The sequence below is a fragment of the Poecilia mexicana genome, unplaced genomic scaffold (genome assembly GCF_051168715.1).
Source record: "Poecilia mexicana isolate PSO_F unplaced genomic scaffold, ASM5116871v1 scaffold_6, whole genome shotgun sequence".
NCBI lineage: Eukaryota > Metazoa > Chordata > Actinopteri > Cyprinodontiformes > Poeciliidae > Poecilia > Poecilia mexicana.
In genome coordinates this window covers 10,486,448-10,504,891 of record NW_028263375.1, presented here as the reverse complement: position 1 = coordinate 10,504,891, position 18,444 = coordinate 10,486,448, and the positions used below count along the sequence as shown (strand labels likewise).

Genomic DNA, 18,444 nt, shown 5'->3' with positions numbered 1-18,444 from the left:
AAATAAAAATCTTTCTGAAACGGCATAACGCAATCTCTTTCTGCACAAGTACTCAACACAACAACATATGTTTTCTATTCCCCTTTTACGTTGGTATTTTTCTGAAGAGTTTATGATGTTGTGTTTTTTGCAGGTTGGTAGATCTGGATCCAGAGCCGGTGACCGTAGTGGAGGGAGGAAGCCGGGATGGGCCCGTCTCAGGCAGGCCGCACGGCGATCTCTGCCGGCTCCGCAGCTCCTCACTGGAGATTAAAGAAAAAGAAATCAGAGAGAAGGGGTCAGAGATCCTCCGGGAACAGCTGGACGCAGCAAAGAGGGTATCGTAACCTAGTGTTTGCACACGTGGGCATACCAAATATAGTCCAAAATGGGTGGGAAGGAAAAGCTGACCATGCAGATGTTCTTCGCAGTAAAATGTGTTTCTGTCGTTTGCCTCTTCGCATCTCAGGAACTGAAACTAAAAGACAAGGAGTGCGAACGTCTGTCGCAAGTCAGGAATCAGCTGGAGCAGGAGCTGGAGGAGCTGACTGCCAGTCTGTTTGAGGTCAGCAGCGTTCGCCGCTTTCTGCTGACTGGACTTTAACTCTGCTAGCTGCTGACTGGGAGACGCGTTGTTTCAGTTATGGAATGAGTGCAGACGCTGGCGTTTCAATCTGCATACATTTATTTCCTCAGTATTTCTCAGGAGAAAAAAAAAGGGTCATCAGCAAAAAAAAATTTAAATGCTGGAAAAATATAGAAACGCATTGACTTATTTTATTCATGTGCTGACTTTATTTCGACAGGAAGCCCATAAGATGGTGCGTGAAGCTAACGTGAAACAAGCAGGGGCAGAGAAACAGCTGAAGGAGGCTCAAGGAAAGGTGTGCCAAGTTATTGTTTATTCCCACGTCATAAATGAGGCCTTTTGTCCACTTTACTCTCCCATTTCACACAGTTAGTCAACATTTATGTCTGGATTTTGTTTCCCAGATTGACGTTTTGCAAGCGGAGGTGACTGCGCTCAAAACTCTGGTGTTGACGTCCACCCCTTCCTCACCGAACCGGCAGCTGCATCCCCAGCTGCAGTCGTCGGGCTCCAGGGGTTCCCACAGGCGCGGTGCGGGCCACATCCGCACCAGCAGCGTCGGCACAGCCTTCCAGACCTCTTCTGGAAAACCGGAACCTTCTACTGTTTCCATTCAGTCTGTGGCCACAGAGGAGCGAGAGGTAAGTGGGAGAAACTTGTTTTATTTTTTCCCCAGAACTTGCGCATTCCTCTTTTCCTCTAGCTTCATCTCCTTTTCAGTCAACTCTGTCGCGTAGAGCTGAGTTCTCTTCTAGTCTTCCTTCCGCAGCCACTAACCTCTCCCTGACCTGTTCTTCCTCTCTGCCGCTGGTTTTTTCTTCCTTTCTCAGCCTGCTGTTCCTGCTCTCCTCTCTCTGATTCTCTGTCTGCTGCCAGGCCAGCCAATCAGTGTAAATGCTGGCCAGGACCAGGGAGAGGGCATAGGAACTGATAGCAAACAGGTAACCTGCTCGTAAGACATTCATTCGCTGTACTGTAGTGCACATGTGTTAAACTCAAGGCCCGGTCCGCCACAGCGCTTTATGTTTAGATTTAAAAAATTATGTTTTCAATCAAATCAATGCAGTTTTTATCTGTTTAATGTCTAATTATATCAATCGGTCCCTCTGGTATTTTGAGAACTATAGTGGAAATTCACACAAAATAAGCAAATCCTCGCACATACGTAATTGGGAGTTTACTGCAGATTTTATTCAAAAATTGTCAAAAATGTTCTTACTTGTACTAAACAGCTGCCTCCACTTTAATTGATGTCAGATTATAGTCCAAGATCTATACGAGTAATAAAAAGTCACATTTACTCTCATAAATAAGTGCAAATATTTCCAAATTAGTACCAGAAACACTTTGATTTTTATTGCAAAAAAATCACAAAAAAGTATCACAAAATCCTGGATGGACTGAAAGGATGTTCAGTAATATTACTTAACTTTAAGAATTCATTGATATTTTAACAGTTTGTGAATAGGTTTTATCAACACATTCTGGCACAACCGGCCCTTTAAGAGCATTCATGATCCTGATTTGGCCCAAACCGAAAATGAGTTTGACACCGCTGCTGCAGTGTGTCATGTGTTTGCGAGTGTAATTTTTCTAGTTCCAGGTTTTTAAATGCATCATTAAAAGTTTAAGCCTTAAGTATCACAAAGAGAACACATGGGAAACATATTTTGCTATTAAATCTAAAAATTGTCCTCAGAACCTTTTAATAATGGCTGGCTGAACATCCTACAGTTACGTTACCATAGCAGTATCACCTGTTTTTTGTTTTTTTTGTCAACGAAAGCTTAATACGAGCATCATAGAGATCTGTGACATCAACGATTAAAAACGAGACGCAGATATTGGGTAAAAGGAACAGATGTAATGTTAGTCGTGTGGAAAGCAATTTGGAAAAGTAGCTACTGAGGCTGAGTGCTGCTGAGCAGAGATGAAGGTCATGTGATTCCAGTGAAGGATCTCATGATTAAAGAGGAGACACGCTTCTGGACTGACATAAAAAAACAATTCCTCCACACTGCTTCACACTTTCAGGAGCTTATGGTGCAGAGAACATCCTCCTGAAATAAATGCAAAGCCAGATTCTTAATTTAATGCAGAATCTTTATTCGATTTTTAGTTTTTGAAACAACGTCAATTCTGTTCCATAAATAACTTTCCTTACAAACATACAGAGGTCTACAAGGGCATTTCATTCTGGATTAATATATTATGGATGGTCAAAAGGGACTAAAGTAAGTAAATACATCATTAATTAAATACACAATAGAACAAGTAAGTGTTTTAATTAAATGTTTAAATTAAGTATTTAATAAACAATTTATAAAGTGTTATTAAATTGTTCAATTCAAACATAATTGGATCCTTTAAGCTGTTACTGTTATGTAACTGAGGACTACCAGAACCTTGAGTCCTTCCAAGACTTTGCCATTATTTTTGTGATCTTTTTTTATTTATTTATTTTTTTTGCTATCAAAATCACAGATTTTGTGATGCTACTCTAGAAATATTTGCAAGGAATTTTTGCTATATTTTTTCCCCTCTCTAAGCCCCTTCAAAATATAGGGAAAGAAAAGAGATGAAAAAATGAGAAAACAGATTGGACGCAAACATTTTTTATTTTTTAGAGACCTGAAATAACTAAAAGTTAACATCACGTCATACATACTGCCACCTACAGGTGGGAGTTAGCACTGACTTAAACCCAAAGTTTTTGTGTGGAAAATTTGTAATAAATTCACAATTATGCATTAGCACAAAATAGTGTTTTTTTATCTTGCCACACAAATATATTCTTTTAAACATAAAATGATTTATTTTTTTTCATGTAAACCTTTTCTATCTCATTCTAACTTGCCAATTAAAGGAGCTAATGTACATTGTCGCTTCATGACTCAGGTAGTCGGTTCACTGACTGTGTTTGCGATTGTTTGGTTCCTCTCTGCAGATGGACTCGGTTCTGTTTGCAGAGTTTTTGTTGTGGAGGGAACATCCGAGCCTGGACCGATCCTCCGCCTTCCTGAGCCGAGTTTACCGCGAAGACATCGGGCCGTGTCTCTCCTTCACAAGATCAGAGGTCAGAGCCTCGCTGCCTCCCTTACAGAAGCCAAACGTTGCTCCTCTCATGAATATGTGGATATTTGACTGGCTGTTTTCCACAGCTGTCCCAGCTGGTCCAGAGAGCAGTGGAAAACAACTCCCTGACCATCGAACCTGTGGCCATGTCGGCTTTACCGGTGGTGAAAGCATCGGCTTTAGAGTGTGGAGGTCCTAAGTGAGTTTGCTTGTTTGTAGCGATTGCCGTTCTGTCCTGTCCTCTGTTTCACTACCTGGTGGTTAAATCATTATCACTGTTTTTGGTTTGGTCTCATTCACTGATGATTTCTGACCCTGTAGCTGTAAGTTTTGCACTCTGTTATCGGTGAGCGGTTGAATCCTTGGGCACACTAATAGTCACTGTCTCATCTATAATCTTTGTCTTTTCCAGTGGATTTAGGGCTTCAGTAGAGACGTAAGTCCTCTCAGGAATCAGTCAAACTTTATAATTTGCACTAACTTGTGTTTTTGTCTCCTCGTCCAGATTTAAGTGTTAAAAATCCAATCTTTAAACTCTGCATGCCTTTGCAGTCTACGACCATTTCCTTATCTTTCTGTGACTAACTCTGTGTTAGTGTTTATCTTTTCGTGAATGTCTTTTAAAATAACTCATCTCTGTTCAGACGAAGTACTTGTACTGTTTTAACTTGTTCACATTTTGTCATTTCACAATCAAACTTGATTGTATTTTATTGGGATTGTATGCGACACACTGGCACAAAGCAAAAGTGAAGACAAAGGATACATCTTTTGGTTCCTTTTTTCCTAAATCTGAAAAGCATGGCTTGGATTTGTGTTCAGTCCTTTTTATGCTGATACCCTTAAATACAATTGAATTATATTATATTAAATACAGCTGTTCAGTTAAGAAATAAGAGGTTTGTTCAAGAACATTATTGAACAAACAGTAGACCATCAATATGTGGCCATTTTTATAGCAGATTTAGGTTGTAAAACAATATCCCGAGCTTTAAACACCTTATTCAGGCCAAGATGACCATGGAAACTCTGCAGAGTAAGTACATGTGTGAATTTAACAGGACATCAGCGGTATGCACCACAAACCTGGCCTTTGTGGAACAGTGGCGAGTAGAGAAACACTGTTGAAACGGCATAAGAAGTTTCATCTAATGTTTGCCACGCAGGTGTATAAATCACCCCAGAAATTGTGAAAACTGTCTTTTTATTTTCTACCACCTCACAATTATGCTCCACTTTGTTTTGGCCGTCTCGTAAAATCCCAACAATTCTTCAATTTGTGGTTTCAAAGTGACAAAATGGTCAAAAAGTGCAGAGCTTTGACGCTCTATTAAATACTGACTGTCGACACTGTCGAAATGTCTTAGCTGATTTGTCTGCTTGTAGAAAATGCGCTTTGAGCGGCTTGTCACGAGTCTGCCAGCATCGCATCAAGCTGGGAGACAAGGGGAGCTACTATTACATCTCTCCATCAAGCCGAGCTCGGGTAACTGCTGAGAGTTATTCTCAAAACTCAATTAGAAATCGTTGCATTGGTGCTGTGGAGAGCTGCAGAGTTTAAATACTTGTTATCTTTCCAGATCACTGCTGTGTGTAATTTTTTCACGTATATCCGGTACATCCTGCAGGGCTTAGTGAGACAAAATGGTAAGTTAACACATACGCATCCGTTTTGGAGCTTTGTTTTGCTAACTTTGATCTCGACTGATGGCGTATTTTTCCGTCACCTTTCAGCGGAGCAGATATTCTGGGAGGTGATGCGACTTCGCAGAGAGATGACCGTCGCTAAGCTGGGTTTCTACCTGACGGACCAGGGCTAAATGACTTCCCAGCCAGACTGAGTCCTGATTAGAGAAGTCTGATTTCGGTTTGTGACCAGATTGTACATCGTTAGTGAAGGGAAGCAGGAAATGTGCTACGTTTTGGGAATGTGATGAGAAAATCAAACCACCTGCTGGATTACGACCTGAAAATGATTATGGGGTTATAGCGGCGGTATGCCCCCTATTGTCGCCACTTATGGGCTCCATTAGGAAATGAGAAGGATATTATCTTCTAAAGAAATGTCCTGCAGAACTTCTTATTGGAGCTCAACAGATGTATTGTTACAGAGTGACCCAACAGACCAGAACCACTCCACGGAGTTTGTCTCTTACTTGAAAAACTCAGCGACATTTGTTTCTCACAGAAATGCAAAGCTCAACTCCTGCCTGCATTCAGGTGACATACAACTCGACACGTCTTCCTACGTCTTCGCAGTCTCTGGTGTGTGCATGCACTTCCTGCTCTGCATGATAACATCATAAACTAGTCACCTTCAGCTTCTTGCAGCTCCATGTGATTCCTTCATTTAATCGGACGTGTTCTCATTAATCACACCTTCACTCTCAGCAGGCACAGCTTTTACATTGTACAGAAGATAAGAGCTTTATTGCAGTTAATTAAAATGCTTCAAATGTACATTTGCACTCTTCAATGAACAGTACTATAAACAAGCCATAAATTACATAGCCATATTAGATCATGATTTACCTCTGAGTGTAAATTTGTTATAGTAGCCCACTTTTGTTTTGAACAAAACATGAAGGATTTATTGTGCAATATTTGCTTCTTAGCCAAATTATTATAATTTTTTTTTGTTAAAGTCAATGTAATGATGAGTAATAAACATAAAGCACTGTTGCTTAAATGTGTGTTAATGACAGAGTTGTTTCTCTCGGAGCGGGTCACTAGTTTCCTTTCAGGTTCATTTGTAAGAGCTGCCTGTCAGAGCAGGCCAGAGGTATAAGCAAACTAAGCGATACACTGGGAAAATATGAATTGTTAATGTAACTTTATTCCACGTCTTTTCCTTCTGCTTTTTGTTGGATCCTTGTTCCCTACCTTCTTTTTTGTGCTCTTTATTCTTTTGTGTCTTTATGTCTTACCTGCCTCTCCACCCTCCTCTTTCTTTCCTTTCGACCGGCCGTCCGTCCTTCTTCCCTGCACCTTTCTATCCTTTTAAATTTTTTTGTCCTGGTTCTGCTTCTTATTTTCTACCTCCACTTATTTCTTGTGTCCCTCCTTGTTTCCTTCTTATATAGATATTTCCATTAGATGCTAAAGCTGTAGAAACATTTACCATAAATTCACAGGAGCCCTGTAGTATTTTATATTTTGAGGTAAGTGCAAATGATTTGCCTCAAGCTCTGGAAATCTTTAGAAAAGTCTGAAGAAAATTTTGGCCAGAAAATTTGTCAAAACCATAAACTTTCAAATTTGATTTCAAATGTTTTCTCACTAAAAATAACTACGTATGTACTGTGAGCATAAAAAGGAAAAATGTCTGTTCTGGATCACACTTGATTCATAGTGTAACATAGAATCTCAATAAGTAATTGCTAGTTCACCTCTTTTAAGCACAGCGACTTAATCTTGACCCCACCTTCCTTACTCCACCTACAAGGAGTGTTTAAATATCGCGTCATAGAAACATTAAGGTGTAGTTTCACCTCAACAGCTTGAAAAGGAGGGTAGAGTAGCCAAAAATTGTCCTTAAGTAAAATGTCGCCGTCCAAGAATATTACTGAACAGTAAGGAAGTATTTAGTAAAAACGCTGCTCAAGTACTGAGTAACATCTGATTCAAAATGTCAAAGATATAAAGTTATGTGCAAAAAAATTGATGCAAATGATTTCAAAATAAATTTTAAGCAACACTTTGTATTATTACTCAAGAATAAGAAGTTAAGCTGTTCCCAAAAGCAATACTTCATGTGAAGTTTTACAAAAACGTAACTCCAGTAAATGTAACTAGTAACTGTCTCTGACAGTTTGATTATAAGTATTCCTTTGTCCAAAATTCTGTCGGTTTAATAAATAATGCAAAAATGACATACAAAGTGGTGAATTGGTTAGCTCCATAGTCAAGCGTGGACAATATGGCGGACATGTTTGTGGTGCCGTGAGGTGTCAGGCTGCCTCTTCTCTCCGGTCAGCCTGACAGGAAAACACTCTGGCCCCACGGTTGCCCAACAGGTTTGTAAGCGATAAGCAGGCTCAGTCACACTAAGACTAGGAAATCTGTTTTTGGAGCAATCACTCCTGTAAGGTTTCCAGTTTCCGGATTAAAACGGCTTCTGTTTTCGTGACTTGTTTACACAAACCGCCGGAGACGAGTACGAATAGTTTGGCCCGGGGTTTTATGAATGGACGCCGTCGTAACGTGGGGACAAAACGTGACATCACATGTGGGGAGGGGCTTACAATTAAACAACAACTTGTTCAGACACTTTGTGAAAACATTATTTATAAACGGGACAAAAATTTCCCATCAGAGTAGTCAGATTAATATCAAAACAAATTAAAAGAGGTCAACTTTTCTCCTGGCTACATTCAGCAGAGATCAACTCTTCAGACTTTGGAAAATATCTGCAAGAAACAAGTTAATTGACATTAAATCAAAAGTGTACACAACATTTTAAACTGTATTTTATTACGCTTTGATGCCACAGACCAAAGTAGCACTTGTGAAGTGGAAGGAAAATAATAAATGGGTTTCATCATTTTATATATGAGGCTTCATTTTACTTCATTTACAGCTGGAAGTGTTTGGGGGCGTTTTGCCTGCTTTGCACATTCAGAGAGTCATTTTTCTCTCTTCTGTTTTGCAAATTAAAAAATGTTCGGCAAAACTTGATGGAGAGCGTCTCTGAAAAATAATTCTCATCTGGATTTAAGTCTAAACTTTGACATTTCAAGTTAGCAGGTTTTTCTTCCAGGATTCCTTTTTGACAGCGCCATCCATCTCTATTTGACTCTAACATGGTTTCCCTCAGCACAATATGTACCGCAACAGGAATAAAGTGTGTCCAGGTTGATGTAGAGATGTAGCTAAAAGGGTAGATTGTGTTTTTTATTAGGTGATTTCTGAGGGAAGTTGATTTTGCTATAATTCCTGCAAGCGTAACAGAGTAAAGCTCAATACACTCCTCCCCTTTCAAATGAAAACCATGCATCCTTTTTTTTCCACCCACTTCACATGTGTTCACTATCTTGTGTTGATCTAGTAATTTGTTGTAAAAAAAAAAAAAAGAAAAAAAAGTGAAAACCTTTGCGAGAAAAACTACATGAGATCTTTTCCAACATTTGCTAGCTCACCTTCGATAGCAGAACAGGAGCAGCAGCAGGCCGGCTGCGCCAACCATCACCACCATCACTGCAGCCACGATGGAGACCGCAGACAGCGGGGAGCGCTCTGCGTCACAGCGGTTTGGGATTAGAACCGACACACGTTCCTAATACGTCCACGTTTTCATTGTTCTGAACTGACCTGAGCAAACGAAGGAGCCTGCTGTGTTAAAGCATTCCAGATGTTGTGGACAAGAAGAAATCAGATCCTCACACTCATTAATATCTACAAGGAAAGATTTGAACATATATAATACGTTGTATCAAACCAAAATTATACAGAGACAGTTAGACATAAAATAGTAATCAAAATTCCTTTTTTCAATACATTCAGATCTAAATGAAGTTATATATGTAGTACAGTTGTTATTTTGGTATTTAAAGAACTGAATAAAGCAAAAAAAAATCTACTAAAAAGAACTTATGCACTGAGTTATGAGATTATTGTTACCTTTTCTCTGTAAAAGAATCAATTATATTCTTTTTTTTTTGCTCTTTAACACTGTTATTATTTTATATTTTAGTCCATGTAACTATTTCAAAAATGGACTTTGTATACCGTATTTTCCACACTGTAAGGCGCACCGGATTATAAGGTGCATAGAATAGACGCTACAGTAGAGGCTGGAGTTACGTTATGCATCCACTAGATGGAGCTGCACTAGAGTGAATGTCAACAAAACAGTCTGACTCCGGTCGGTGAGGAGAGCCTGCTGCGACTGGGCCGGGGCGTGGCCAGAGGATGGTCACCCTTCTCTGTTCGCGCACAGCATGTTGGTTTAGAACGTGCTAAATGACCTGCAGATGACCTGATTATAGACGGTTGTAGGTAGATAGGTTAGTCAAACTTTATTAATAAACCATCGTTCTGACAATTATCCCAGCATGCATAGCGCGCTTCTTCTTCTAAGGGAGAAAATGAAGTTAGCGGCTACTTACCGTAGTTGCTAGATCTGTTATGGCTCAATATTGGTCCATATATAAGGCGCACCGGATTATAAGGCGCACTGTTGGCTTTTGAGGAAATTGAAGGTTTTTAGGTCCGCCTTATAGTGCGGAAAATACGGTACATAAAATTCTGCCTCTTAAAAATAAAACTGGCACATGCTGCCTGTCGTACTTCAATCCTCCATCTGCGGGTGTAATCTAACGACAGAATTAGACACAGCAGGGTTTTGAGGAAAGTATCAGCTTTGTTAAAGCGGCCTCACAAACATTCTTGTTGGGTTATGTGAACCATCTGCAGAAATGTTTCTTCTACCTCGACACGTTGGAGGCGGGGAGCTCCACTTCTGGCTCTCTGCGTCACAGCTGATGGATGGAGAGCCCAGCAGCCTGAATCCAACCCGACACTGATAAAGGATCGTGGAGTTGCAGAGCAGAGAGTAGCCAGAGTGAATCCTGGGTATCGGGCCGCAAATGGGATCTGGAGGAGACAAGAGTTTTATAAACATACAAATACAGATTTTCTTTTTTTTTCCCCACTTCCTCACCCGTGTCAGGCTCTTTCCAGGGGCCGAGGTCGAGATGGGGGATGAGCGGGTGGGAACAGGCCAGCATGTCTTCAGGGCTCTCGGTGCGTGAAAACGGGTCCACAGGGACGCGGCTGATGTGGCTGTTGTCGCAAATGATGCGGGACAGTGAGACGTTGTGCAGGTGTCTCCTCTGGGTTCTGGTGAAAACTCCATTTCTCTCCCACCAGAACCTGGACGGAGAAAAACAGATCAAACTCTCCACTTCTCTGTATAATCACTCTAAGGCTCTTTTGACTCAGACCTGTCGCCGTCTCTCAGTGCTCTGAACTGTCTGGTCAGGAGGCAGGACAGGAGCGGTCCCACTCGTCCTCCGGGCAGAGCCGGCTCAGATATGGCCCCGACCCACACGTCGATGTTATGCGGGGTTCCGTATAAAAGCTCGAATTTACGAGCCAAAGTGAAGTTCCCCAAAATTTCGGCCAGATCTGACATCGTGTTGGGAACAGAGAGGTTACAGAACTGGCGCCATGCGCCGTACCCTGATGGATGAGAAGAGCATAAGATGAGAAGAATACATTTCAAAACAGAGACTTGTGAATACCTATGCAGGATTTTGGATTTTTGGTCAATATCCAATTTGCTGATATACTAAAACCCATTTGACCGATAAACTACAATACCGATATTTGTTTCCCTATACCTACTTATTGGAAACATATGGTTTTATCTACTGTGGAATTAAAATACTACATTATCTTTGTCAATTTAGCCTGCTACCAAATGCAAATGCTAAAAAGAAGGATGAAAATGATGTAACACTTTCAACTTGCATTGCTTGATCTCAAATTTATTCATGACATTTGCTCCTTCTAAGACAACGACAATGCTTAAAAAGTGTAAATTTGAAGTTGTGCTGCAGGCATCATTTTTACTGGTTTGTCATATGAAAACAACGCCTTTTATATCAATGAGTTATTTTGACAGAATGGCCAACGTCCGATATTAAATTTTACAGCTTACATCGGCCGATACATGCCAATAATATTGTGCATATTTCCAAGTGGGGAAATAGTTTCCCTCCTTACTTAGCAGTTTAAATGTTGACTAAACTTTTGTTTGCTTGATTTTGGTCTCAAAGTAATGCGATAAAGAAGCCACGCTCTGTGTCTGTGAGGTGAGGTGGTTACCGGGCAGGCCGTGGTCCCGGCCCCTCTGCAGGTTCAGGGCCCCGAGGTCCAGAGGCATCCCCCCCTGTGCCTGAAACAGCCTTTCTGTGAGCTCCTCCACCATCATCTGACCTGCAGTCTGCAGCTTGGCGGGAGACAGCAGCATGCCTCGCAGCACTGGGTCGATGCCACCTAAAACAATAACCACAGGAGAGAATGAAATACAAACACTAAAACTTAACTAACATGGTTTCAGAAAGGACCTTGGTTACCTTCCTGTACGACCCTCCACGAAGCGAACAGAGAGTGATGCAGAGGCAGAGGGGGATACTTGGGGTTAAAGGTGTAACCTGGACCCAGACGCGTCACTACTGGCTGAACGGTGACGTGAGCAAAACGGAACGCCGCCGTAGCAAACGTGTTGGCGATGCTTGGGTCAACGTCTGGATCGTAGCTCTGGTAGGGGGGCATCAGCTGGGATGTGGCGCTCTCACCAAGCACCCGAGGCAGGTAGTGCTCCCAGGTTAGGATCTGGGAAAAGGAAATGGGAAACCGGCTTGGAGCGATTCGGATGTGGATGAACCAGGTTTAAAAGAAGAGCATTGTGTATTTTTCCAGGCACTTGGCACCAATTTACAGCACAATACAGTAACTATGTTGCCTTCAGTTGTTAAAGAAAATGCTGTATAAATTATATATTAAACATAACTTAAAAAAATGTGACTTTGTAATTTGACATTTTGAAATTGATCTTTTAAATATGATTGGCATCATTTATTTGCGACTCAGTGAACAATATTGCCTTGTTTATTGTTTTTATCTTATTTTTTAAATATATTTTTATTATCCAGACACCTTGTTATGTGTCTGGATTAAAGATATGATATGATCCTAACAGTTTTTATGGCTGTGTAACATTTATGACTCTGAGTTCTGTGTAGCTGAACTGAATGTTTAGATGTGAAGTGTGCAGACGCCCAGTCCAGGTGGACCTGCCGCAGACACCAGGTGGACCTGCCGCAGACGCCTGGTGGACCTGCCGCAGACGCCAGGTGGACCTGCCGCAGACGCCTGGTGGACCTGCCGCAGACGCCAGGTGGACCTGCCGCAGACGCCAGGTGGACCTGCCGCAGACGCCAGGTGGACCTGCCGCAGACGCCAGGTGGACCTGCCGCAGACGCCAGGTGGACCTGCCGCAGACGCCAGGTGGACCTGCCGCAGACGCCAGGTGGACCTGCCGCAGACGCCAGGTGGACCTGCCGCAGACGCCAGGTGGACCTGCCGCAGACGCCTGGTGGACCTGCCGCAGACGCCTGGTGGACCTGCCGCAGACGCCTGGTGGACCTGCCGCAGACACCTGGTGGACCTGCCGCAGACACCTGGTGGACCTGCCGCAGACACCTGGTGGACCTGCCGCAGACACCTGGTGGACCTGCCGCAGACACCAGGTGGACCTGCCGCAGACACCTGGTGGACCTGCCGCAGACACCTGGTGGACCTGCCGCAGACACCTGGTGGACCTGCCGCAGACACCTGGTGGACCTGCAGCAGACACCAGGTGGACCTGCCGCAGACACCTGGTGGACCTGCCGCAGACACCTGGTGGACCTGCAGCAGACACCTGGTGGACCTGCAGCAGACACCTGGTGGACCTGCAGCAGACACCAGGTGGACCTGCCGCAGACACCTGGTGGACCTGCCGCAGACACCTGGTGGACCTGCCGCAGACACCTGGTGGACCTGCCGCAGACACCTGGTGGACCTGCAGCAGACACCTGGTGGACCTGCCGCAGACACCTGGTGGACCTGCCGCAGACACCTGGTGGACCTGCCGCAGACACCTGGTGGACCTGCAGCAGACACCTGGTGGACCTGCCGCAGACACCTGGTGGACCTGCCGCAGACACCTGGTGGACCTGCCGCAGACACCTGGTGGACCTGCAGCAGACACCTGGTGGACCTGCCGCAGACACCTGGTGGACCTGCAGCAGACACCTGGTGGACCTGCAGCAGACACCTGGTGGACCTGCAGCAGACACCTGGTGGACCTGCAGCAGACACCTGGTGGATGGCTCCGATGATCTTCCTGGCCTCCTGATAGAGGGTCTCCGGACTCCAGTGAGGGTTGAGCTGGTGCAGCTCCTTCACCAGCCGGTTGTGCTCTCTCAGAAAGAGTGTGTGCAGCACAATCAGTCCCAGATGTTCATTGACTCTTGAATCCCCTGGAAAATATATATATTTAAAAGTTTTACCTGCATCCAAGTCTGCAGAATAAGTCACAACATTCTCTTGCTCACCGGCGTGAAAGCATGAAGTGGTGTTCTCCCTGAGTGCCGATCTGCTCGACTCCCCCACGGCAGAGAAGTTACGGGGTCCGCAGGGGTCCAGGTGAGCCTGCACCCGGGGCATGAATGGCATGTACGGCAGCTCCTCGTCCCAGTGCCGGGAGTTGAGGGCCATGGAGCCCAGAGGAGATGAGTGGTTCCTGAGAGCCGAGGCCAAGCCGGGGGAGCTGCCGTACACCATGCTGGCGTCTACGAAGGAGGTGATGGCGTTGAGCTGCTCCCGCTGGCGAGGAGGCAGGACTCCGTCATCACAGCTGGGAGCGGAACGGAAGAAAGGCATACAGCTCTGGATGCCGCTGCGAGGATCGGATAGCGGGATCTGAGGGAAATTCTAACTTTTAATGCTGCAGAGGAATCTGCTCCATGTTAATTCACTTCTAACCATGATCAATATAACAGCCATCTAACTGTAGAACAGTAGAAACTGCAGAAAACTGTAAAAGTGATAAGTCCATTTACTCTTTAACTGTTCTTAGTATTAGATGAGTTTACTTGATATGCACAAAAAATTGTGTTTGCCTCATGTGAAATAAACAGCCTTGCCAAAGTATGCAGTATTTTTTTACATTTTACCACAGAAAAACTTTTATATATTTCATTGGGATTTTGACAGACACACCTAGATACTGGATTTTACTCCTATTCTTCTTTGCAAACAAACTCATGTTCTGTCAAAGTTTTGTTTTCACAGTCGTGGACAGAGCTGCACTCTCCTGACCAATCCGTTTTGCTTCTTGGTCTGCAACAAACCTCTGAGGTGTTTGCACAACAACAGGATTACACAACAACACGTTGTGTAATCTTCCGGTGACTTCTGGTGGCACTGGATTTTGTTTAGGGGTATCAGAGTAAAGGAGGCTGAAAGCATTACTCCTAAGTGGAGCATAACTTCGACTTAGGAGTAATGCTCTACTTTTGTGTTGGCTCTTTGGATCTTCCACATTGGCTCATAATAATTTTTGCTAAATAAAAAGTGCAGAACAAACAAATTAAAAAAAAAATATAACAAATGCAGATTTTAGCAGTTTTCTTTTTGTTTTTCGTATGTAATAAATCCATGTAATAAATCCAGCATTAAATTTCCACAACAGCACAAGTCTCAGTAATACTTTTTATGATTACATGGGAAACTATGTACTTTTCCTATTTAAATCTTTTTCCACAAACATCAGAATTCCATGAAGAAAGTCTATCAATCCTCTTTTTGAAAACATTTTTGTAAAAATGGTGGTTCGTTAAAGATGATCACTGATTTCCTACAGCAGACATTCATTAAAATGTTTTAACTTCTTTTTTCACAAAAGATTATGCAACGTTGAGGGAGTTTCATTTAGTTGGACTGAGTGCAAAAACAGCTCCTTAGTTTGTGCAGACGCCTCGGCTAGAACTTAAAACCAGGTGTAAAATAATGTCCTTGTTTAAGGCATCTATAAATGATTGTACAGCAAAAGAGTCCAATGATTTATGGAGAACTTTACAGCTTAAAAAGAGGAATAGGTTTCCTTTTCCTAAGCCAGTTCTCTCAGGAGTTACTTCACACCGAGCGATAAATAGTTCCTTGTTGCACAAAAGCAGAGCAGGCATTATTTCAAAACGTTTAGTGATCGTACTCTAAAACTTCACATAACGCATCATATTAGAATCTGTGAAACAAACGAGAGCAGGGAGTGAAGCGCACCTGAATGGGGAAGCAGGGCGAGTCCCGGCTGCAGCTGCGGGCGCAGTCGGCGCCCGTCTTGAAGACGGACGTGCTGGGGCTCTGAGGGGTCAGCACCAGGTCGTGGTCTATCCACTGACCCCAGTCCACCAGCAGGTGGGACAGAGTGGAGTCCACAGAGATTTTATCATTGTGAGTAAACAGCACTTCCTGCGACACGAGCCTCACCTGGATGATAAAAAAAAGATGGAGATTGATGGAGTTGGAGGCAAACAGATGGGGGTGGGGGGGGGAGTGTGAGCTGCAGCGGGGCCCTTACAGGAGGCAGGCTGGCATTATGGTAGGTGTGTTCAGGGTCCCAGCCTCTGGGCGTCCCCCACACATCCTCATATTCTGGAGCCAGCCAGCGGGAATATGGGATGTTTGCAGCGCCCCATCTCGGATGTTGTCTGAACGGGAAACACAACAGACATAATTTATTTGGATTTTATATAACAGACCAGCGTAAAAGTACTGCTAAATTCATCATCCGGAAATAGAAAGAGGATGGCACAACTGCAAATATGCCAAGACAAACCACTTACTGAAACTGAGCAAAAGGACAATTCAGATGCAACCAAGAAGGCTGGAAAAGCTGCAGAGCCACAGCTCAGGTGGGAGAATCTCACTCAAAACATTTGATCTACAAAGTGGTGACAGTATCATGCTGTGGAGATGTTTTTTCTTCAGCACTGACAGGGAAGCTGGTCAATGGAAACATGGATGAAGCTAAATACAGGGCAATACTGCAATAAAACCCGTTAGAGTCTGGGGCAGAGGCGCATCTGCGCTAATAAACAGCCTGAGCTGCAATAAATCACTTTTAGATATTAATGTGTTGGGCTTAGATTGAGCTGCTTTGCAAAGAGAAATAATAATAATAATAAATCTAAATCTTTAAATGTGCTAAATGCTTTATCTGTAAAACATTTTGAAAAGAATGCATATTTTTTTCTTCCACTTCAGTCATGCGCTACTCTGTGTAAATGTTATCACATAAAATCCAACTAAACTATCTCGAAGTCTGTGGTTTTAACATGTTAAAACGTAAATAAAAGGTTTAATGATTATGGATGGTTTTGCGTATCGGTGGCTTCACTCTCACCTGTTGTTGCATTCGCCTGTGATGGACCTGTAGCGCTCAGACATGCAGTCTGTCTGACAGCTGAGGCTGTGCAGCTCAGCGGAGCAGCCCGTCATCTGCAGCAGATTCTCCACGTCTCCTTCACTCAAAAGCTCTAAGAAATAAATGCAAAAAGCATTTTATAAAAGCCAAAATTTCCCTGAACCTCCATTTAGATTTGAGTTTCAATAAAATGTGCAACTGTTTAAACAGTAGATGCATTTACTGAGCTGCAGGTTCAGAAATGTGTTTGGTACCATACGGCTTGGGCTGCATCATGGTGTTGGTGTAGACCATCTCTCGGATCAGCTCCACCGTGTTGTCCAGCAGCTCAGCAGCTCGAATGTGAGTCTGGGTTCTGGCTTCAATCTGTTTGAACTGGGCCAGCAGGTCACTGGGTTTCAGGGCACCTTCAGAAAAAGACTTCTTCACCCTGAAAATGTGATTTTTTTCCCCCAATGAGACTCTTTCAGATTTATCTTAACCCATAATCAAGAGGTCTTACCTCTCAGACGTGTGGACATAAGCAGCATCAGTCAGCTCAATGGCTCTCTGAAGAGCCCGACGGACGTACGGTGAACCCAAATATGCAGTTTCTGAGAACAAAGGTACAGTCAGCGTGGCTCTTTCTAGAAATAATCAACTAAAACTCCTACCTGAGCTGTTGCCAAATGCTGTGCTCATCACAGTGTGCTCCGGAAAGGCGACCAGGACAAGAGCAAGTCCCATTAGAGATGCTGACATCTGAAATTGAGACATGTGGCTGATTCAAGCAAACTGCATGAGGCTGTTGGATAAAAAGCAGTAAAGAGAGAAACTCACTATGGGCGTTCTGTAAGTCGTCAAATCTCAACAATGCTTGGAAAATGAGTTGTGATCACAGCAGACCTCACTCGTACTCGTCCTCAGAGGCATCGGGTGTTATAGTGTCGCGGACACACAGGCAGCGGAGATAACAGGTATGTGCAGAATCCCCTTATCGCTGCCTCTGGTGACAGCCAGGAAACATCAAACGCCGGGCTCCCTACCTCCACCCAAAAACCTTTCAAATCTGTCTTCTGGCCCACGATGAAAACCTTCTGTCAAACCAACATTTCCAATAAATTCCTGTACAGTTCCCTCATAACAATTCAGAGAGCAACACCGAAGCCAGAGCCAGAGGTTTTACGATTTAATTAAATTTAGAGAAAAACAGTGTTTCACTGACAAAGTGCCTGAACAACCCCAGAGCTTTTCCAGATAACTTTACAGCCAACTACTTCAATGTATTTTGATGGGATTGGGGATGCTTTGGTTTTCCACAGTTTTTGAAGCAGAAAGTGTACATGTTGTAAATTTTGTGGTTGTGTTTGATAAGTGTAAAGTGAAGGGATGGGGATTGAGAGTTGTAACTTTGATTTTTGTAGCCTACAGTTTCTGTCGTTTGATTGTCAGAGACCTCAGCTACCTTCTGAGGTCTCTGACAATCAGAAGACCTCACCTGGATGTTGTGTGGTTCAGACAAAGTTAGACATTGTATTGTTTTGTTCTTGTCCTCACATGTTAATGGCTCTTTCTCCTCTAGCTCATCCACTGTCTCCTGTGTTTCAGAGATGAATTCTTTTACAGTGACCAGTGATGCATCTTGCACATAAGTAGTCAGTATTAAACATGACATTTGCAAAGCTTGAGATATTTTAAGAACCTAGTCCTGCTTTAAACTTCTCCACAACTTCCTCTCTCCATCTGCTGTTTCTTAGTTATTCATGTTTGTTCACTAATAAAATTCTAACAAACCTCAAGTCACCACAACTTTACATAGATGTATCAGACTAAACACAAATGCACA

At 43.2% G+C, this 18,444-nt stretch overlaps 2 protein-coding genes across 3 annotated transcripts; one reads left to right on the top strand and one right to left on the bottom strand.

The window, feature by feature from the left end:
* Positions 1-278: 278 nt before the first annotated feature.
* Positions 279-6,332, top strand: rab3il1 (RAB3A interacting protein (rabin3)-like 1). Of its 2 annotated transcripts, XM_015012149.2 has the most exons (10): positions 279-317; positions 449-544; positions 786-863; positions 973-1,209; positions 3,516-3,644; positions 3,730-3,842; positions 4,056-4,079; positions 5,030-5,129; positions 5,224-5,290; positions 5,378-6,332. In XM_015012149.2, the coding sequence occupies exons 3-10, from the start codon at positions 798-800 to the stop codon at positions 5,461-5,463; spliced, it is 822 nt and encodes a 273-aa protein (XP_014867635.2). In that variant the 5' UTR covers positions 279-317; positions 449-544; positions 786-797; the 3' UTR covers positions 5,464-6,332. The 2 variants fall into 2 exon arrangements, with proteins under 2 accessions (XP_014867635.2, XP_014867636.2); XM_015012150.2 differs by lacking the exon at positions 4,056-4,079.
* A 1,581-nt stretch (positions 6,333-7,913) lies between these two features.
* epx (eosinophil peroxidase) lies at positions 7,914-17,500 on the bottom strand. Its single transcript, XM_088006232.1, has 16 exons — positions 17,273-17,500; positions 17,122-17,212; positions 16,874-17,049; positions 16,599-16,731; positions 15,774-15,903; positions 15,476-15,682; positions 13,750-14,116; positions 13,514-13,674; positions 11,725-11,983; positions 11,474-11,644; positions 10,588-10,825; positions 10,305-10,516; positions 10,073-10,237; positions 8,954-9,037; positions 8,782-8,878; positions 7,914-8,052 (listed from the first exon to the last, which is right to left on the bottom strand). The coding sequence occupies exons 1-16, from the start codon at positions 17,373-17,375 to the stop codon at positions 7,995-7,997; spliced, it is 2,652 nt and encodes an 883-aa protein (XP_087862358.1). The 5' UTR covers positions 17,376-17,500; the 3' UTR covers positions 7,914-7,994.
* Between the last annotated feature and the right edge of the window lie 944 nt (positions 17,501-18,444).

Coding starts and splice junctions, on each gene's coding strand:
- rab3il1 (XM_015012149.2), top strand. CDS start 798: ATGGTGCGTGAAGCTAACGTGAAACAAGCAGGGGCAGAGAAACAGCTG. Junction 1,210..3,515: donor TGGCCACAGAGGAGCGAGAG/GTAAGTGGGAGA, acceptor TCCTCTCTGCAG/ATGGACTCGGTTCTGTTTGC. Junction 3,843..4,055: donor TTAGAGTGTGGAGGTCCTAA/GTGAGTTTGCTT, acceptor TGTCTTTTCCAG/TGGATTTAGGGCTTCAGTAG.
- epx (XM_088006232.1), bottom strand. CDS start 17,375: ATGTCTCAATTTCAGATGTCAGCATCTCTAATGGGACTTGCTCTTGTC. Junction 9,038..10,072: donor CCCGCCTCCAACGTGTCGAG/GTAGAAGAAACA, acceptor CTTTCCTTGTAG/ATATTAATGAGTGTGAGGAT. Junction 8,053..8,781: donor CTCCTGTTCTGCTATCGAAG/GTGAGCTAGCAA, acceptor TGTTTCTTGCAG/ATATTTTCCAAAGTCTGAAG.